At 50.2% G+C, this 22,156-nt stretch overlaps 1 protein-coding gene across 2 annotated transcripts in view; it reads left to right on the forward strand.

Annotated features, from left to right (window-relative positions):
• matk (megakaryocyte-associated tyrosine kinase) overlaps positions 1-22,156 on the forward strand; it is a 147,137-nt gene that overhangs the window by 62,007 nt on the left and 62,974 nt on the right. The window contains exons 2-5 of one of the 2 annotated variants that reach the window (XM_038777002.1): positions 6,312-6,373; positions 17,992-18,105; positions 19,458-19,573; positions 21,086-21,305. In XM_038777002.1, the coding sequence (XP_038632930.1) occupies positions 6,365-6,373; positions 17,992-18,105; positions 19,458-19,573; positions 21,086-21,305 (459 nt within the window). In that variant the 5' untranslated portion in view covers positions 6,312-6,364. Of the gene's footprint in view, positions 1-6,309; positions 6,374-17,991; positions 18,106-19,457; positions 19,574-21,085; positions 21,306-22,156 lie in introns of both variants that reach the window. The other variant, XM_038777003.1, reaches the window with a different exon arrangement.

Genomic DNA, 22,156 nt, shown 5'->3' on the forward strand with positions numbered 1-22,156 from the left:
CTTCTCCTTGTTATAAGTGAGGTTGAGGAGAGATGCGGTGTGGAGAAATTTTGCAAGGTTGGCGTCATGGTCCTGCTGGTCGTGGCCGCAGATGGTGACATTGTCTAAGTACGGAAACGTGGCCCGCAGTCCGTACCGGTCAACCATTCGGTCCATTTCTCGCTGAAATACCGAGACCCCGTTAGTGACGCCGAAGGGAACCCTAAGAAATTGATAGAGGCGACCATCCGCCTTGAAGGCAGTGTAGGGACGGTCCGATTTACGGATGGGCAGCTGGTGGTAGGCGGATTTCAGATCAATTGTTGAGAAGACCCGGTACTGTGCAATCTGATTGACCATATCAGATATGCGAGGGAGGGGGTACGCGTCGAGCTGCGTGTACCGGTTGATGGTCTGGCTGTAGTCCACGACCATCCTGTGTTTCTCCCCAGTTTTAACCACCACCACTTGGGCTCTCCAGGGGCTGTTGCTGGCTTCGATGATACCCTCCCGAAGCAGCCGCTGGACTTCAGACCTGATGAAGGTCTTGTCCTGGGTGCTGTGCCGTCTGCTCCTGGTGGCGACGATCTTGCAATCTGCAGTCAGATTGGCAAAGAGAGAGGGAGGGTCAACCTTGAGGGTCGTGGAGCCGCAAACGGTGAGGGGAGGTAGGGGTCCACCGAATTTGAGGGTGAGACTCTGGAGGTTACATTGAAAATCCAGGCCCAGTAATAGTGTAGCACAGAGGTTGGGGAGAACGTACAGGCGGAAACGGTTGAATTCAACGCCCTGTACGGTGAGTATGACCAGACAGATTCTCCAAAGTCCCGCGAGACATCGGAGTCAGATCCCCACCCAAAGTGGGTGGAACCGAATGATGCTCGCGGATGTAGGTCGCAAGCCTACTTACAACCTACCTACGTGGGATCCACCGGCTTCCCAGTGAGGTTGTAGCTGGGTGACGATCAGTGGTGGTCCACACAAATGTGGACCAGGCAGTCGGCGCCTGGGGATCTCCTAGGCCACCGGAGACCCCAGGGTGGTCAGGGTAAGTGCAGGGTGGCTCCCTGCCCCACCTCCTTGAATGTGGGCACCTTGGCACTGCCCAGCTGGCACCTTGCTTCAAACTAATACCACATTATACACCTTGACAGCCTACAAAAGTGGAATTATTTTTAGAAAGTTGTGCAAGTATTGATTTTCAAAGAGACTTGGGTGCACTTGTACAAGGAACAGAGAAAGTTTTTTTTTAAAAATAATTTTTATTCAAGTTTTTCAATAACAAATTTTCTCCCCACAATTTAAAACAAACAAGGCATGTTTCCACACCAACACAAGAAAAGAACTCACCCCCCAAAACAAATAATAACAAAAAACCAACAACAATACAAGAAAGAAGAAAATAACAACATAGCAAACCCACCGCCGGAAAAACAAACCCCCTAACCAACCCCAAACCCCCCCCCCCCCCCCCCCCCCCCACGCCCCCGCCCCCCCAAGTTGCTGCTGAGACCGACCACCCTCTACCTCTTCGCCAGGAAGTCGAGAAAGGGCTGCCACCGCCGAAAGAACCCCTGTACCGACCCCCTCAGGGCAAACTTCATCCTCTCCAACTTGATGAACCCAGCCATGTCGTTGATCCAGGCCTCCGAACTCAGGGGCCGCGTGTCCCTCCCCTGTAACAGAATCCTGCGCTGGGCTACAAGAGACGCAAAGGCCAGAATGCCGGCCTCTCTCGCCTCCTGCATTCCCGGCTCCAAAGCTACCCCAAAGATCGCGAGCCCCCAGCCCGGCTTGACCCTAGACCCGACCACTTCCGACAAAATCCCCGCCACCCCCTTCCAAAACCTCTCCAAGGCCGGACAAGCCTAGAACATATGGAACAGAGAAAGTTAACATGCAGGTGCAATCAGGAAGGCACATGACATGTTGGCATTTATTCCAAGGGGAGTGGAGTACAAGAAGAAAGAAATATTTCTTTTTTTTAAAATAAATTTAGAATGCCCAATGATTTTTGTCCAATTAAGGGGCAATTTAGCGTGGCCAATCCACCTAACCGGCACATCTTTGGGTTGTGGGGGTGAAACCCACGCAGACATGAGGAGAATGTTCAAACTCCACACGGTCAGTGACCCGGAGCCGGGATCAAACCTGGGACCTCGGCACCATGAGGCAGCAGTGCTAACCGCTGCGTCACCGTGCCGCCCCAGAAATAAATATGTCCACAGTTGTACAGGGTTTTGGTGGGACCACATCTGGAGTACTCTGTGCAGTTTTGGTCTCCACATTTACGAAAGGATATATTTGCATTGGAGGCAGTACAGTGAAGGTTCACTAGATTGGTCCCAGGGATCGGGCTAAGTAAATAGGACTTATATTATTTGGAGTTGAGAAGAATGAGAGACAATCTCATTGGAACTTAAACATTTCTGAAGGGGTCACATAGGGTGGACGCTGGAAAAATATTTCCACAGGTTAGGGAATCCTAACAGCACTGTGAGTGTATCTACACCCGTGGCCTGCAACGGATCAAGATGGCAGCTCAACACAATCTTCTCAAGGGAAATCAGGGTTTAGCAATAAATGCTGGCTTAGCCAGCAATGCCTACATCCTGGAAATAATAAGAATAATCTTTATTATTGTCGCAAGTAGGCTTACATTAACTCTGCAATGAAGTTACTGGGAAAAGGCCCTAGTCGCCACACTCCGGCGCCCGTTCGGGTACACTGAGGGAGAATTCAGAATGTCCAAATTACCGAACAGCACGTCTTTCGCGACTTGTGGGAGGAATCCGGAGCACCCGGAAGAAACCCACGCAGACACAGGGGGAACGCGCAGACTCCACACAGACAGTGACCCAAGTCGGGAATCGAACCTGGGACCCTGGAGCTGTGAAGCAACAGTGCCAACCACTGTGCTACCGTGCCGCCCGAAATGAACTCATTAATAAATAAAACACGGGGGCACAGCCTCAAGATAAGGAGCCAAGCATTTAGGTCTGAGATGAGGAGACATTACTTCATTCAAAGGTTTGCCAATCTTTGAAATCCTCTATCCCAGTGGGTTGTGGATGCTCCACCATTGAATACATTTGAGGCTGGGACAGACAAATTTTTGGTTTCACGAGGAATTAAAGAATATGGGAGCAGGTGAGGAAATGGAGCTGAAGCCCAAGATTGACCTTAGATTCGTAGAGACATAGACCTTTTACAGCACAGAAAGAGGCCCTTTGGCCTATCGTTTGTGCCAGCTATCAAACACCTATCTATTCTAATCCCATTTTCCAGCACTTTGTCTGTAGCCTTGTGTGCTATGATGTTTCAAGTGCTCATCTAAATGCTTCTTAAATGTTGTCAGGGTTCTGCCTCTACCACCCTTTCATTCAGTGAGTTCCAGATTCCCCACCACCCTCTGGGTCAAAAAAGTTTTCCTTAAATCCCCTCTAAATTTGGATTTGGATTTATTGTCATATGTACTGAGGTACAGTGAAAAATATTGTTCTTCCATCGCTTTCATATTTATTTTAAAATGAGAAACATTGCAACCGCCGAGCCTCTGAAAGAGCCATTGTCCACAACACACTCCCTACTTAAACTGGTATACCACACCTGAAAAGCAAACACAAATATGTTCACCCCTCACTAAGTTCACTAAGCCAACTCAATCACAAAAGATAGACTTTTATCCCACGAGCCCCCAATTTGTTATGGACCAGGGTTCAGAAAACTCCAAAGTAATACCTGTTTCTGTAGAGAATTTAAACCTGCTGTCTTTGTTAAAATATGTTTTGGGCATATGCATGTTGTTAGGAATGTTACTAAGGGTTACCTATAGAATATGGTATTTGGGAAAGTATCAGTTTTTGTAGATGATAAACTGTTTACTGTGTGTTTATAAAATGTTAACTGGATTCATAGAATAAACATTGTTTTGTTTTAAAAATACTTTAGATCTCTGTTGTATCACACCTGTAAACTGGGCCCTTGTGCTCCCCATAACCAAAATCTATTAAAAGTTGTGGGTCAGGTGAACTCCATGATATGCTTTGGAGTTTTCTAAACCCTGGTCCATGACAGTACGGAGTCCAGTGCTACTCAGTAGAGAAGATGCGGGATGAGCGAAGCTCAGTTCATAAGAGGGTTATTCAGGAGACCGCTAACAATGGGGAAGAAGCTGTTTTTGAATCTGTTAGTGCGTGTTCTCAGACTTTTGTATCTCCTGCCCAATGGAATAGGTTGGAAGAGAGAATAACCTGGATGGGCGTGGTCATTCCCAAGGCAGCGGGAGGTGTAGACAGAGTCAATGGATAGGAGGCAGGTTCACGTGATGGACTGGGATATGTTCATGACTCTCTGTAGTTTCTTACCGTCTTGGGTCGAGAGGTTACCATACCAGGCTGTGATGCAGCCAGATAGGATGCTTTCCATGGTGCTTTCTGTCTGTAAAAATTGGTAAGAGTCAATGTGGACCTGCCGAATTTCCTTAGTTTCCTGCACCTTACCTTAAATCTATGCTTCCTGGTATTGACCCCTCTTCAAAGAGAAAAGGTTTCTTTTTCTTTACCCTATCTATGTCCATCATGTTTTGTACACCTCAAAGAAATCCCCCTTCAGCCTCCTCTGCTCTAAGGAAAACAACCCCAGGCTATCCAGCTTCTCTTCATAGTTGGAACTCTCCAGCCCTGGAAATATCCTGGTGAATCTCCTCTGCCCCCTTACCAGTGCAATCACACTTTTCCTATAGTGTGCCGACCAGAACTGCACACTGTACTACTCTAACCGTTCATTGTATATTCCCTTGCCCTATTATTCCTCCCAAATCCATCACCCAACATTTTTAGATTTAAATTCCATTTGGCACTGTTCTGCCCATCTGACCAGCCCTTCTCTATCGTCCTGTAATCTAAGGCTTTCCTCCTCGCTATTCAACACACCACTGATTTTCGTGTCATCTGGGAACTTATTTCCACTCCCCCCAAGCCTTTCACATTTTGCCTATCCCAATTAACACTGGAGAAGTTGAAAGCCCCGACTATTGTTACCCTTTTATTTTTTACACTTCTCTGAGATTTGTCTACATATCTGCTCTTCTATCTCTCCATGGCTGTCTCGGGGCCTATAATACACAGCCAGCAATCTGATTGCTCCCTTTTTTCTTTCGAAGTTCCACCCATATGCTAAGGTAACATTCCTTCTCACTGCAATAATTGACTCATAGAATAGTATCATAGAATTTACAGTGCAGAAGGAGGTCATTCGGCCCATCGAATCTGCACTGGCCCTTGGAAAGAGCACCCCATTTAAGCCCACACTTCCAACCTATTCCCCGGAACCCCACCTACTCTTTTTTTTTGGACTCTACGGGCAACTTAGCAAGGCCAATCCACCTACCCTGCACATCTTTGGACTGTGGGAGGAAACCAGAGCACCCGGAGGAAACCCACGCAGGCACAGGGAGAACGTGTAGACTCCGCACAGACAGTGACCCAAGCCGGGAATCGAATCTGGGACCCTGGAGCTGTGAAGCGACTCCTTGATCAAGAGTGCAACACCACCTCCTCTTTTACAGCCCCCCCGCCCATCCCGTCTCACCTGAAGATTCTACACACCAGAATACTGAGCTGCCAGTCCTGCCCCTCCCTTATCCATGTCTCTGTGATAGCAATATCACACTCTCATGTGTTAATCAACGTCCTCATGACCTTAGTCACGTTGAATGCAGAGCAGGCTCATTGGGTACTATTTTTTGTGCTCTTCACAGTGGTTTTGAAATATGATAAGGTGTTGATCGATGCATCTTTGTCTCCTAAGCGCAGAAAGGTAAAATGTTTTTGACTAGGCAGAAACCTATCTCGTCACCACAAACATGGCTCAAATATCTCTGCCACAAGTGTCATCGGAATGAGGGATATTCAGAGCCAGCTGAAAATGGCAAGGCCCCAGCTAGTTTGGGTAAACTCTTGGAGACCCTATTGCAGCCTTGGGTGAAATCAGCTAACACAAGATTCAAACTTAAGACTCCTCCGTGCTTGAATTACAAAGTACTACATAAAGCTGGGCATTTATCACCTGTGTCATCAGAGTCACTTAGGTGACATCTATAATCTATTCAACCCTAGTTCTCATGGCTCAAGTGAACATACCCCACTTCTGGTCAGCTGATTTTTATGAGCGGATGTATGATGCCACATTGTGTCGCTGGTGTATGGTCCACTTCAAAATGGCCCTAAGTGAAAATCCTGTAACGAGGAGCAATCCTGACTATTATTAAGACTGTCACAAGACTAACGATTCTCTGCACCTTCATTTCATTCTTATTTCTTCCATCAGGAAAAATCATTCTTCAGCATTTGGAGCTGGTCCATGAAGAAACAGGCGACTTGAGATGGCATTGGTGAGTTGCAGTTAAGGATGTTGCAGCATCTTCAGTGTTGAGTGATTCAGCAAACCAAACCTGTGAGCAGGAAGAGCAGAGGATCATTTGCAATGTTTTCTGAAGTATGTCGATGTGAAGTTTGGGGGAGGAATGGGATTGGGTTATGTGTAATGTGGTTTCCCCTCACATATTTGTGCAATATCCATTGACTTCTCTTCGGGAATGCTAATCGAATTCAGCCATTTACACAAACTGATTATCAACGTAAGATGTTAGCCCTGAGATTCATTCCCATCTACTGATTTGCGGCGATCAGGGACTGAGCTTGTTTTGTTTCTTCCTCAATTAATTCTTCCTCTGTGTCTCCTGCAGTATGGAGATAGCTTGGACTTAAGAACAGAGCCTCTTGGTAATTCAGTAAATTCAAACAGATTTATTTGTGTATCTTTAAACTTAGTGCTCCTCTACAGTGGGGAAGCCAAACGTAGATTGGGAACCACCTTTGCAAACCACCTTTGTTCAGTCTGCAAGAGTGACTGAGACCCTCTGGTCACATGTCATTTTAATTCTCCACCTTTACTCTCGCGCTGACCTCTCTTGTCCTTGGTTTTCAGCACTGTTCCAGTGAAGTTCATAGAAGCTTAAGGAACAGCACCTCACATTTCCATTAACCTCTGCCACAACCATTTTCTTCATTTTTGGATCGCAGCTGTTGGTCTTGATTCTGTTTTCCTATTTATATTACCTCAAGAGCATCCTTTGTTTCCTTTACCTTTTTGCTCTCAGTATTGCCTCTTTTGTCATTTAATTTTTCTTACCTTCCACCCGCCACAGACTTTCCCATTTACCTTTTGTCCTCTGCATCACAACCCCCTCATGCCTCCTCCCCTCCCGGTGTTCCCTGGCTGGCTTAAAAACAACTGTGATGTGGAGGTGCTGCCGTTGGACTGGGTGAGTACAGTAAGAAGTCTTGTAACACCAGGTTAAAGTCCAACAGGTTTGTTTCAAATCACTAGCTTTCAGAGCACTGCTCCTTCCTCAGGTGAATGAAGAGGTAGGTTCCAGAAACATATATATAGACAAAGTCAAAGGTGCAAGAGGATGCTTTGAATGTGAGCATTTGCAGGTAATTAAGTCTTTACAGATCCAGAGAGAGGGGTAACCCCAGGTTAAAGAGGTGTGAATTGTCTCAAGCCTCAATGACTTAGTTACCTGAAAATGCTTGCATTCAAAGTATCATCTTGCATCTTTGACTTTGTCTACATATGTGTTTGTGGTGGTATGGATATGAGCACTGCCATTGGTGCAGAGCACTGGCTTCCCATTGGCTCTGGCTGGTCATGTGCCTCTCGTCCGATTGGTTGGGACTAGTCATGTGACTGCTCTCCAATTGGTCGAGAGGCAAGTAGGCCCCGCCTCCGAGGCAGGGTATAAGTACCCAGAGTTCCCGGCGGTCGGTCATTCTCTGTAGTCGACCACCGGGCTAACAACGAGCTGATTAAAGCCACAGTTCGGATCCTCAATGTGTCTCGAGTCGAATTGATGGTACATCAATTTAATCAGCTAGAATTTTGGAATGGAGCTTCGCATCAAGCCTGACTGCCTCCGCACCAGCCCGCATGCTGCAAATGCGTCTGCAATTTTTAAACACTGGCAGGCGTGTTTTAATAGCCACCTGACGACTGCAGCCGGCAAGCCCACCAAGTAGCAGAAACTCCACATCCTCCACTCATGCGTGGGCACATCGGTCTACGCAATGATCGAAGATGAAGGCGACTTTGATGCGGCCATGGACATTCTCAAAGGACACTTTCTCCGGCCGGTGAACGAAGTTTACGCACGGCATCTCCTGACGACCAGACAACAGTTCCCTAGTGAGTCCCTCGACGAGTTTTACCAGGCCCTCACAGCTCTAGGGAGAACGTGCGCATGTCTCCAAGTTTCGGCGATGGAGCACATGGAACTTCTAATCAGAGACGCTTACGTTGCTGGCATGCAGTCTCCTTCTATCCGCCAATGATTGTTAGAAAAGAACACCCTCAGCCTAGCTGAAGCACGGACTCTGGCAACCTCCCTGGAGGTTACTGACCTGAACGCCCACGCATACGCCCCCGGCCGCGCGGCAACACCCTGGACTTCATGGCACGCGCCACCCCCATCCTCCGTGGACCCCGCACCCCCCCCACCCCCCCCCCCCCCCCCCCCCCCCCCCCCCCCCCCCCCCCCCCCCCCCCCCCCCCCCCCCCCCCCCCCCCAAGCCTGCGCTGCGGATCGCTGCAATAAACTAGCGGGGCCCCGTTGCTATTTCTGTGGCCTCTCAAAGCACCCCCGCCCGTGCTTCCCGGCCCGCTCCGCTCTGTGTAAGAGCTGCGGGATGAAGGGCCACTACGCGGTGGTCTGCCAGACCAAGTCGGTCGCTGCTGTCCCACGCAGCGACCGTGGATCGCCACCCCCCCCCCACCCCGGGCCCCTCCAGGGCCCCACACTGCACACCAACCTCTCCGGCCCGCCTCCCAGCTCCCGCAACGGCCCCACAGTCCTCCCGACCCGCACCCCCAGCTGCCCCGACCGGCCTGCAGACGCTGCTGACACTGCCCCCAGCCGCCACGAGGCTCCCACGGGCGCCGCCATCTTGGGACCCGGACACCATGTGTGGGCCATGGGCGTTGCCATCTTGGGGCCCGGCTCCACGTGCGGGTCCTGGGCGCCGCCACCTTGGATCAACTCGGAAGGCCCTGCAAGCGATTACTCTGCCACTGAGGAGGATCTGGAACTATCACCACGACTGGCTTCCATCAAGCTCGACCAGTCGCAACCACGCTCGCTCGGCAAGACTACAATGATGGTGCAGCTCAACGGACACAAAACGAGGTGCCTGCTGGACTCCGGGAGCACGGAAAGTTCCGTCCACCCCGACACGGTAAGACGCTGCGCGTTCCCCATCCACCCAGCTAAACATAAAATTGAATTGGCCTCGGGTTCGCACTCCGTCCAAATCACCGGGTGCTGCATAGTGGACCTCACAGTCCAGGGGAGGGTTTTCAAAAATTTCAAACTCCTCATTCTCCCCCGCCTATGCGCTCCGTCACTCTTGGACCTGGACTTCCAGTGCAACCTGCAGAGCTTGACCTTCCAATTCGGTGGCCCTATTCCTCCTCTTACTGTTTACAGCCTCGTGTCCCTCAAAGTGAACCCCCCTTCCTTGTTTGCTAATCTCACCCCAGATTGTACACCAGTCGCCACTCGGAGCAGATGCTACAGTGCCCAGGACCGGACCTTCATCGGGTCCGAGGTCCAGAGGCTCCTTAAGGAAGGAGTTATCGAGGCCAGCAACAGTCCCTGGCGAGCCCAAGTGCTGGTAGTTCGGACTGGGGAGAAAAACCGGATGGTCATCGATTACAGTCAGACCATCAACAGGTTTACGCAGCTGGACGCGTATCCTCTCCCCTGTATTTACGACCTGGTTAACAGGATTGCGAAGTACAAAGTCTTTTCCACGGTGGACCTTAAGTCCGCCTACCACCAGCTCCCCATCCGCGCGAGTGACCGAAAGTACACCGCGTTTGAGGCAGATGGGCGCCTCTACCACTTCCTCAGGGTTCCATTCGGTGTCACAAATGGAGTCTCGGTCTTCCAACGGGAGATGGACCGAATGGTCGACAAGCACGGTTTACGGGCCACCTTCCCGTATCTCGATAACGTCACCATCTGCGGCCATGACCAGCAGGACCACGACATCAACTTCCAAAAATTCCTCCGAACTGCAAAACTGCTTTATTTAACTTGCAATAAGGATAAGTGCGTATTTAGCACCGACCGTCTAGCCATCCTTGGCTACGTAGTGCGTAACAGATTGATAGGCCCCGATCCCGAACGCATGTGCCCCCGATGGAACTCCCTCTTCCCAACTCCCTCAAATCCCTCAAACGCTGCCTGGGCTTCTTCTCCTATTACGCCCAGTGGGTCCCCAACTACGCCGACAAAGCCCGCCCCCTCATCCAGTCCACCTCCTTTCGCCTGTCGATGGAGGCCCGCCAGGCCTTTAGCCGCATCAAAGCGGATATCGCAAGGGCCACGATGCGTGCTATCGATGAGTCCCTCCCATTCCAGGTCGAGAGCGACGCGTCTGACGTAGCTCTGGCGGCCACCCAGAACCAAGCGGGCAGACCCGTGGCCTTTTTTCTCACAAACCCTCCACGCCTCCTTAATCCGCCATTCCTCGGTGGAAAAGGAGGCACAGGCCATAGTCGAAGCTGTGCGATATTGGAGGCACTATCTGGCCGACAGGAGGTTTGTCCTCCTCACAGACTAACGGTCAGTAGCTTTCATGTTCGACAATGCACAGAGGGGCAAGATCAAGAACGACAAGATCTTGCGGTGGCGGATCGAGTTGTCCACGTACAACTACGCTATCTTGTATCGTCCTGGGAAGCTCAATGAGCCTTCCGATGCCCTATCCCGCGGTACCTGCGCCAGCGCGCAGATTGACAGCCTCCGCTCCCTCAACATGGACCTCTGCCATCCAGGGGTCACCCGTTTCTACCATTTTATTAAGACCCGCAACCTGCCCTACTCCGTCGAGGAAGTCAGGACGGTCACTAGGGACTGCCACGTCTGCGCCGAGTGCAAACCGCACTTTTACCGCCCTGAACGAGCACATCTGATCAAGGCATCCCGCCCCTTTGAACGTCTCAGTATAGACGTCAAGGGTCCCCTCCCCTCCAACAACCGTAACACGTATTTCCTGAGTGTTATCGACGAATACTCTCGATTCCCTTTCGCCATTCCCTGTCCCGACATGACCACAACAACCGTCATAAAGGCCCCCCTATCCATCTTCTCCCTGTTCGGTTACCCCGCGTACATCCACAGCGACCGGGGGTCCTCTTTTATGAGCGACGAACTGCGTCAGTTCCTGCTCAGCAGGGGCATAGCCTCTAGCAGGACGACCAGTTATAACCCCCGGGGTAACGGTCAGGTCGGGTGGGAGAATGGCACCATTTGGAAGACCATCCTGCTGGCCCTACGGTCCAGAGATCTCCCTGTTCCCCGTTGGCAAGAGGTCATTCCCGACGCCCTGCATTCAATCCGGTTTTTCCTCTGTACCACCACTAATCAAACACCTCATGAACGTCTTCTTGTTTTCCCCAGGAAATCATCCTCAGGATCCCCTCTCCCGACCTGTCTGGCCACCCCCGGGCCCATCTTGCTCCGGAAGCATGTGCGGGTGCACAAGTCCGACCCATTGGTTGAGCGAGTCCAGTTACTCCACGCCAACCCGCAATATGCGTACGTGGAGTATCCTGACGGTCGGCAGGATACGGTCTCGCTTCGGAACCTGGCACCCGCCAGCGTGCGGCCTTCTTCCCCTACATCAACACCTCCCCCCCGATCCCAATTCCCCCCCTCGCCCCCACGAGCCAGCGCAAAAGCCCCCTCTCCCCCGATTACAGCATCTCCACCACCGGCCCGGGGTACGGAGACACATCTACGACCGACGCTCCCGGAGGCAAGGACGACCATCGGCCCGACGTCACCGGCTCCACTGTGACAGTCCTCCAGAACACCACGGGCACCCGACAGGCTGATCGTCGCCATCTAATGTGGCCATGGGACATTTTTTTTGGACATTTCATTTTATCCTGTTGTTATTAGTAGTAGTATTGTTTTGCCATTTTTTTCTTGGACATTTTTGTGATTATTCTGTTGTTATTAGTAGTAGTATTGTTTTGCCACGAGCCAGTGGGCAGCTCACCCCTATCGATTTTCGCTGCTCATACCACCAGTCCTCGGAGCCCCCCCCTCTCCCATTTACCCCCCCCCTTCTTTCTCCACAAGGGGTGAATGTGGTGGTATAGATATGAGCACTGCCATTGGTGCAGAGCACTGGCTTCCCATTGGCTCTGGCTGGACATGTGCCTCTCGTCCGATTGGTTGGGACTAGTCATGTGACTGCTCTCCAATTGGTCGAAAGGCAAGTAGGCCCCGCCTCCGAGGCAGGGTATAAGTACCCAGAGTTTCCGGCGGTCGGTCATTCTCTGCAGTCGACCACTGGGCTAACAACGAGCTGATTAAAGCCACAGTTCGGATCCTAAATGTGTCTCGAATCGAATTGATGGTACATCAATGTTTCTGGAACCAACCTCTTCATTCACCTGAGGAAGGAGCAGTGCTCCGAAAGCTAGTGATTTAAAACAAACCTGTTGGACTTAAACCTGGCATTGTAAGACTTCTTACTGTTGGAACCAACAATTCTCCGGACACGTGCTTGTAGGATTAGAATAGCGGTTTTAATATACTCACAACAGAGACAGCCGGTTAGCCATTGAACTTTCGGTGAACTGGCCGGCTGACCATGTGGCACTGAGCTTTTATACAGCAGCTTGCGGGGGAGGAGTCCTGGGCAGAGCCAAGGGAGAAGCCCCATACAACTCGAGCATTCCCAGAGCTACTCCCCCTGGAGGACAGGTAGTGCAACTGCACTTACAATACAGACACATATATATACAGTTTATAATCCGGTGTGAATCACATTCACCACATTCACCCCCTGTGAAAAAATCGAGTCCAGCGGGGGTGGTGGCTCACAGAGTTAGTCTGTCCGGTGGATGAATTGTTCTTTTCGATCTGCGGAGCACCGTGGTTGCAGCCTCTTGCGGTGGCTGGGTGGGTGTTGAGAGCTGGGGTACGATGGCAGACTCCGGGGCGGGTCCCGTCCGAACTTTATACACCTCTGGCTCGAACAGAGACTGGGGGTGCTGGGGGTGGGCTGGTTCCGGCTCGTGGAACCGGTGGGGTGAGCTTGCAGAATCGGGGGCGCGAGGGGGCGGCAGCATAGGGAACGGGGTAAGGGGTTCCTCAGTGGGGGTGGGGGGGGCTGGATCCAGCGGGTGCCAGGTCCCGAAGGGATACTGTGTTCTGGCGACTATCCGGGAACTCCACGAATGCGTACTGGGGGTTGGAATGGAGGAGGTGCACCCTTTCAACAAGGGGGTCAGTTTTGTGCCCCCTGACGTGCTTCCTCAGGAGGACCGGGCCTGGTGTCCTCAGCCACGCCGGAAGTGAGACTCCCGTGGTAGTGCCCCTATAAAAAATGAAGAGTCGCTCGTGAGGGGTTTGATTAGTTGCTGTACAGAGGACTGATCTAATTACGTGGAGCGCGTCTGGGAGGACTTCTTGCCACTGGGAGACTTGGAGTTTTCTAGACCGGAGGGTCAGTAGGACGGTCTTCCAGACCGTCGTGTTCTCCCTCTCCACCTGCCCGTTCCCCCTGGGGTTGTAACTGGTAGTCCTGCTCGAGGCGATGCCCTTGTCGAGCAGATACTGACGCAGCTCGTCGCTCACAAAGGACGAACCCCGGTCGCTGTGCACATAGCTGGGGAAACCGAACAGGGTGAAGATAGGGCCCTAATTACTGTCTGGGAGGTCATATCAGGGCATGGAATGGCAAAAGGGAATCGGGAGAACTCGTCGATGATGTTGAGGATATAAATGCTCTTGTTAGTGGAGGGGAGTGGCCCTTTGAAATCTATCGCAAGGCGTTCAAAGGGCCTAGAAGCCTTGACCAGGTGGGCCCTGTCTGGTCTATAGAAGTGCGGTTTGCACTCTGCACAGATCGGGCAGTCCCTGGTGACCGCTTTTACTTCCTCGTTGGAGAAAGGCAGGTTTCTGGCTCTGATGTAGTGGGCGAGCCGGGTGACCCCTGGATGGCAGAGATCAACGTGGATGGCTTTCAGACGGCTGATCCGCGCGCAGGCGCATGTCCCGCGTGATAGGGCATCCGAGGGCTCGTTGAGCTTCCCCGGTCGATATTTAATATCGTAACTATAGGTGGAGAGTTCGATCCTCCACCGAAGGATTTTATCCTTTTTTATTTTGCCCCTTTGCGAGTTGTCAAACATAAAGGCAACCAATCGTTGGTCGGTGATGAGGGTGAACCTTCTACCTGCGAGGTAGTGCCTCCAGTGACGAACAGCCTCCACAATGGCTTGTGCTTCCTTCTCGACTGAGGAGTGTCGGAGTTCTGAAGCGGAGAGGGTTCGGGAGAAAAATGCAACGGGCCTCCCTGCCTAATTTAAAGTGGCTGCTAGAGCTACCTCTGAGGCGTCGCTCTCAATCTGAAAGGGAATGGAGTGGATTCATCCACCGCCCGCATGGCTGCTTTAGCGATGTCCTCTTTGATGCAGCTGAAGCCCTGGCGCGCTCAGCTGACAGGTGAAATCGTGTGGCCTTAAAGAGTGGGTGGGCTTTGTCCGCATATTGAGGGACCCACTGGGTGTAGTACGAGAAGAACCCCAAGCACCGTTTGAGGGCCTTGGGGCAATGAGGGAGGGAGAGTTCTAAGACCGCGCATGCGGTCCGGGTCTGGGCCCAGGACTCCGTTCTCCACGACGTAGCCGAGGATGGCCAGTCTGTTTGTGCGGAAAACTCATTTCTCCTTGTTACTGTATAAGTGAGATTTAATTTCTGTGCTGTTTGGAGAAAACGGTGGAGGTTGGCGTCGTGGTCCTGCTGGTCATAGCCGCAGATGGTAACATTGTCCAGATACGGAAACGTGGCCCGCAGCCCGTACTGGTCTACCATTCGGTCCATTGCTCGTTGGAATACCGAAACCCCGTTAGTGACGCCGAAAGGGACCCGGAGGAAATGGAAGAGGCGGCCATCGGCCTCGAACGCCGTGTAGTGGCGGTCCTCAGGGCGGATTGGGAGCTGGTGGTATGCAGACTTCAGATCCACCGTGGAAAATAGCCGATATTGGGCGATCTGATTAACCATGTCTGCAATTCTGGGGAGGGGATACGCGTCTAGGAGCGTAAAGCGGTTTATGATCTGGCTATAGTCGACGACCATGCAAAATTTTTCCCCAGTCTTGACGACCACCACCTGAGCTCTCCAGGGACTATTACTGGCCTCTATGATCCCCTCACTGAGCAGCCGTCGGATCTCCGATCGGATAAAGACCCTATCCTGTAGGCTGTATCGCCTGCTGCGAGTAGCTACTGGCTTGCAATCTGGAGTGAGATTGGCGAAGAGCGGAGGGGTGGAGATGCGCAGCATGGTTAGGCTGCAGATAGTGAGTGGGGGCAGGGGCCCGCCGAAGCTGAGGATGAGGCTCTTGAGGTTGCACTCGAAATCCAGGCCTAATAAGAGTGGCGTGCAGAGGTCGGGCAGGGCATAAAGTTTAAATTTAGAATAACTAGCGCCTCGAATTGTGAGCGTAGCAACGGTGCGTCCTTGGATTTGGACTGAATGGGAGCCCGAAGCGAGGGCAATAGTTTGGCTCACCGGAAAAATAGAAAGCAAACAGCGTCTTACCAGCTCTGGATGTATAAAGCTCTCGGTGCTCCCTGAGTCAAAGAGGCATGGCGTGCTGTACCCGTTGATCTGGACCTCCGCCATCGAACTTCGGAGGTGCTTGGGGCGGGATTGATCCAGGGTGACTGCGCTGAGTTGCGGGTAGTCAGCGGCTCGATCAGCTGTGCTGGAGTGGCCCCGTGATGACTGCCCTCTGAGTTCGTAGTCGTCGAGGTGAGTTTCAGAGTTTGAAGGGGATGGATCCCAAGATGGCCGCCCCCATGAGCCGCACATGGCCGGCCGCATGGAGGAGGATTGCCAAGATGGCCGCCCCCATGAGTCACACATGCCGGGTGGGGGTGGAGTCAGCATACAGGCTGCAGCATTTCGGGGCCTGCAGGCCTGTGAATTCAGGGAACGAGTGCTTTGAGCCGTGGGAGGGTTAGAGGCTGGGGCTTTCTTCGCCAGACACACTCTGGCATAGTGGCCTTTCTTCCCGCAGCTGCTGCAGATCGCGGATCGGGCTGGGCAGTGCTGCCGCGGGTGCTGGCTTTGGCCACAGAAATGGCAGGCTGGAGCAGCCAAGTAGCTGGCTGGGGCAGCAGAGTAACTGGCTTTGGCAGCAGCCCCCAAGCGGCACAGGCTTGGGGGGACTGTTGGTCGGGAGTCCACGATGAAGTCGCGGGCTCCGCGGGAAACGAGGTGAGGCTGCGGAAGGACACATCCATAGTGGTAGCCGCCTCCACAGTAGTGTCTAAGTCCTGGGCCCCTTTTTCTAGCAGTCTTTGGCGCACATAGTTAGACCTAAGGCCTGCCACGAAAACGTCCCGCACAGCAAGCTCCCTATGTTCAGCCGCTGTAATGGCTTGATAATTACAGGTCATTGGAAAGATTGTTCAATTCCCTTACAAACTCGGCTAGCATTTCTGTAGGCCGCTGACGGCGGGTCGTAAACACGTGGCGTGCATAAACCTCGTTAATGGGCCTAACGTATATTTTGTCCAGTATTGCCAGCGCTGCGGTGTAAGAACCGGCCGGATTTAGCTGTGTGGAGATTCTGTGGCTTACCCTCGCGTGCAGTAGGCTGAGTTTTTGTTCCTCCGTTGTTCCGGTGGTGCTGGCTTCTGCCAGGTAGGCTTTAAAACATCTCAGCCAGTGGGAAAAAAATCTCCTTAGCCTCTGCATCCTGTGGGTCGAGTTCTAGGCGTCTGGGCTTGAGGGCTGCTTCCATGATTTCTTCAACTGTTTCTTGAGTATATTAAATTGTTGGAACCAACAATTCTACGGACACGTGCTTGTAGGATTAGAATAGCGGTTTTAATATACTCACAACAGAGCCAGCCGGTTAGCCATTGAACTTTTAGTGAACTGGCCAGCTGACCATGTGGCACTGAGCTTTTATACAGCAACTTCCGGGGGAGGAGTCCTGGGCAGAGCCAAGGGAGAAGTCCCATACAACTCGGGCATTCCCAGAGCTACTCCCCCTGGAGGACTGGTAGTGCAACTGCACTTACAATACAGACACATATACAGATTATAATCCGGTGTGAATCACAGCTTTTTATATCGAGATTTATGAATTGAAATTCCCAAACTGGGTGGGACAACTGGATGTAATGGTTTGGACCCTTCCCTGTGCCCCACTACCCCCCCCCCCCCCCACACACACACACACAGTCTTGTTGACTTCCTCTTTAGGATATGGTGCCAGAAGTACCTCCAGTGGTTCAGCTATGGTTTATGTGTAAGCCTTGAGTGTCGACAGCTGCAGATTGCATCACACATAGTGCCCACACATTTGCACCTCATAGCAGGGGCCACTAAACAGCAATCATTAGCAGAAACAAAGGCTGATTTATTTTCTTCCCTTTTTAACCCAAGGCCTGTTCTGGGGAAGTTGGGGTGGGGGAGGGGGGGCCTGACTGCTATTTTGCTGGGATGAGCCAAGTATTGACATTACATTCATTGAGCCACCGATTGCGCTGTACACATGATGTGGAGATGCCGGCGTTGGACTGGGGTGAGCACAGTAAGAAGTCTTACAACACCAGGTTAAAGTCCAACATATTTGTTTCAAACACTAGCTTTCGGAGCATGCTCCTTCCTCAGGTGAATTCACAAATATGTTGGACTTTAACCTGGTGTTGTAAGACTTCTTACTGTGCTCTGTACACGGCAGTAAATCTTTCACTTGAAAATGCTGGCCTCTGATAAATGATCTAGTGAGAGGCCATTTTCTTTCCATGCATCACACCATGAACGAGCTATTCTTATTCAGTTCTCCTTTAATTATATTTAGTAATTCTGTTGTTTAAAATTACATTCTTATTTTATTTCCGCAGAATGGTTGGGATCCTGGAACACAATGTATAGCTAAGTGTGACCACAAAACATCAAAGAAAGATGAACTATCATTTCACAAGGGAGATATCCTGACGATTATTAAGGTTGTCAATGTGAGTATATAAGAGTGTTTGGATTCTGCCCTGACATTTTGTTTCCTGTTTGGGAGGGTACTTCCATCATAATTTGGCATGTGAAGAATGTGACATGCCACCTTGCCACCTGGGGTGTTATCGAGTGGATGTATCACTTTCAAGCTTTGCTCTTTTGAAGAACACTCGGAAAATCCAACGGCGGAGGAACACAGCTGATGTAGATTCACTGTTTAGAAATTCTCTGCCTTTCCTCGGATGGTGATGTCTGGCACGAGGGGACATAGTTTTAAATTGAGGGGAGATAGATATAGGACAGATGTCAGGGGCTGGTTCTTTACTCAGAGAGTAGTAAGGGCGTGGAATGCTCTGCCTGCAACAGTAGTGGACTCGCCAACACTAAGGGCACTCAAATGGTCATTGGATAGACATATGGACGATAAGGGAATAGTGTAGACGGGCTTTAGAGTGGTTTCACAGGTCGGCGCAACATCGAGGGCCGAAGGGCCTGAACTGCGCTGTAATGTTCTATGTGCTATGTTCTATGTTCCCTTTCCCCTCCTCCATACGACACGGATTCCAAACAGCATCTCGATCAACTCTCCAATTATCCATGCATCAACTCCTCCCATTCACACCCTCTCACCGGCGCTTCCATTCACACATGCCCTGCTTGGTGAGGTAAATTCATTTTCAAATTGCAAGGACAACGGGGATGGGGAGCAGTGAGGAAGACGATTGGGCAGGACGGAGAATTGGGAAATTTGGAGGAACAAGAGGAAAGTTGAGCGCTGACTGTTACGACACTTTGGGCGAGTGCGTGGTCAAATTCCAGTCCCACAGACCCCGGAGTCCCAACACAAGTGAATTAACCAATAATTTATGCATTTTCCTGAGATCTTTAACTTTTGACTACTCGAATGAGTTACAGGCACCAGATTATAAGTAAAACATTAAAAAAAAACTGTATTTATAACAAGGAAATAGATGAATATCTAATGGTAAGAATGAAACAATGGTCTGTTAATCTAACTATTCCCAAAACCCCGTCCCATCCTCCGCCCAGACACACACAAGATAAACATACATTAGGGGTAGGAAAAGGATTAAAAATAACAGGGATTAAAAGGCGTGAGATGGTTCTTTGCCGCCGAGGTGGTGGTCTTGCTAACCAGCAATCTTCTAATGGTGTTGAACTAGAACCTGCAAGCTGCAGTATGCTGTCAGTTAAGACACGTTCACTTTTAACAATCAGGGTTTTCACAATGAGAATTCCCTCGCTGAAGTTGGCTCAGTCCTCACAGACTTCCACCAGATTGACTTCCAGTCCAGGTCCCTTGATTATCAAGCTCAATCTTTTCTATTGCAAACAGAACAAGGGCTGGTACACAGCGAAAAATAACAAGACCAAGGAGGAAGGTCTGATATCCAGAAGTAACCTACGTGAGCGTGAGGCTATTCGGGTTGACCCTAACCTCAGTCTGATGCCGTAAGTATCTTTTCCAGTTTTGGAGCAATAAACGTTGGTCAGGTGGACTCTCCTGCCAATCTTTCATGGGATGGCCAACTGTGCCTCAGTTTAAAAATGATGCCAGTGTAGCACTCACTCAGCACTCAAGTGCCAGTTTAGGTTATGTGCTCAAATTGAATTTAAACCCGCGATTTTGTGACTCAGGAGTAAAACTGCCCCAACAGGGCTAAGGCTGACATCCTGAATTCCATGAATAGGTGACCTATTCAATGCAGATGAAGCCTGACCTCAAACATTTATCCAACTTCCCTCTGACTGCATTGATCGGCACTTCAGCCTACCCCCTTCCCACGTCCCCTCAAAACTCCACTCATATACATTGGAAATGAAAGCCATTTCCTCTGTTTCCCATATTGAATGCACATCCTTTCCCTGTTGGGATGCACCCCATTTAAGTGCAGACCCAAAGAGCTTCAGCAGACGTCGAACAAAACCTAAAAGTCTGCATAGCTTTACTATTGGTGCTTAACCATCTAAAATATTCATCACGCCAGTATAGAACACTTGTGCACTTCTTACTGTCTATCTACTCCATGCCACATCATGAGCATTGACCATGTCCGGTTATCTTGGAACTGAGGGGCAAGAATCCCTAATGAGCAATGCCTGAGCCCCACAGACCAGGATTATCACAGGTGTGGCCTAGGTTTGGGTTGGCTGATCTCAGTTGAGTCAATGGACAAGATTTTATCACTCGCTTGCACCATGTTAAATTCGTGCCCAATAAAAAATTTGACACCAATGATCCATGGTTACAGAGGAAATCCATCAACAGTTCCTGCTCCTTATTGTTTTTCAGTGATCCTTGCTGAAGAGTGCATGACACAATTCCTGACTTTGTGGAAATAAATCCATGGATATAAAACTTGGAAGAGTTTAAAATAACCTGCCGATTTGCTGTCACCCATTTTGCATTATCACACAAAATCAAAACCTACCTTCATGAGTTCATCTGTCAAGGCCCCCCATGGTTGGTTAGCTTGTCAGCACTCATAGGCCGGATATCTCCGGCCATTGGGATTCTCTGTTCCTGCCGACAGCGTACCGCTTCCCTTGGGTTTCCCAACGGCGCGGGATGGCTTCAATGGAAAATCTCATTGACTAACGGCCAGAGTAAATAATCCCGCTACTGGCGGGCCGTTGAGAAACACATGGCTGTGGGTCCGGAGAATCCAGCCCGTGGTTTGTGTTTACACAAGAAGAATAGTCACTTGAGTTCGGTATTCAAAACAGCTGGCCCTGTGGAACATTCCTGAGTCAATGCCTTCAGGAGAAGTGGGCGGAAAATAGGCAAAAAGATCAATACATATGAATGAAGGTGGAAAGAATTTGCTGGGGTAGTGAATAATTATTGGCTTTACTGAGGTTGTGGGGTCTGGGGGAAATTGAAATTGTTGACCGAGGGGAGAGGGTATTGGAAATACCTTGGATAAGTTTGCTAACATTAGTTTGGTCTTCACTCTTTGTGAGGTGGTTCCACGGGAAGATCAGTGGTGAAGATGCAGTGAGGGTGCTCCAGCCCACAGAAGATGGCCTCTTCCTGGTGCGAGAATCCATTCGACATCCTGGTGATTATGTATTGTGTGTCAGCTCGAAAGAGGAGATCAGTCACTATCGCGTCATTTACAAAGACAATAAACTAACAATCGACGAAGAAAACTATTTTTACAACCTTATCGAACTCATTGAGGTGAGCTATCCAGTTTCTGTTCATCAAACCTTTTTGTACCGTGCAATGAAAGGCTCATGCATATGAAACCAAAGGATACAAATTTATCATTTTCTCCTCTCCTCAAACGGACTTCTAGTGGGAACAATTCCATGAGCACCCTCAACTTTGACCAAGTGCATATTTTTGTGAATAAGTCTAAAGAGTGAATTTTGGTGGGGCAGATCAACAAGGGAAGGCATTACAGCCAATGCTGATCCAACCATCACCTTATGTGTGAACTTTCCATTTGGAGTTTGACAATGAGCAATAGAACCCTTGGCTGATTTTTTTCCTGGCTAATCTTGAGATGATGCGGCCAAATGTAATAGTCCCCACTCCATCCCAGCTGAGGTCAGCTAACTTAACGGGGGAGAGAATAATGGCACTTTGCTGATCTATAGACCTCAGTGCCAGGCTTCCTTACAAACTGAACCACAGGTAAACTCCTGACAATATTATTTGAAAAGAAGTTTGCAAAAGTACTTTTGGCAGACTTGAGGTGGTGATACCTTTAAATCAAACTAGAAAGATTTAAGGGGTGAACTTAGAAATTTCCATTAAATGTCTGCTGAAGTTGCTGCGATGGAAAGGGAGAACCTTCAAGTAAATTCATTGTCACAGAATATCATGAACCAACACTGATTTTCCTGCTGATTTTTTCAGACGGGGGTGATGGTGGTAGAGTAGTTATGTCACTGGATAAGTATTCCAGAGGCTCTGTGGATATGGGATCAAGTCCCACTACAGCAGATGGTGGAATTTAAATTCAACAAACAAATCTGGAGTATAAAGCTAGTCTCAGTCATAGTAACCATGAATCATTGATTGTT

The sequence above is a fragment of the Scyliorhinus canicula genome, chromosome 18 (assembly GCF_902713615.1).
Source record: "Scyliorhinus canicula chromosome 18, sScyCan1.1, whole genome shotgun sequence".
Lineage (NCBI taxonomy): Eukaryota > Metazoa > Chordata > Chondrichthyes > Carcharhiniformes > Scyliorhinidae > Scyliorhinus > Scyliorhinus canicula.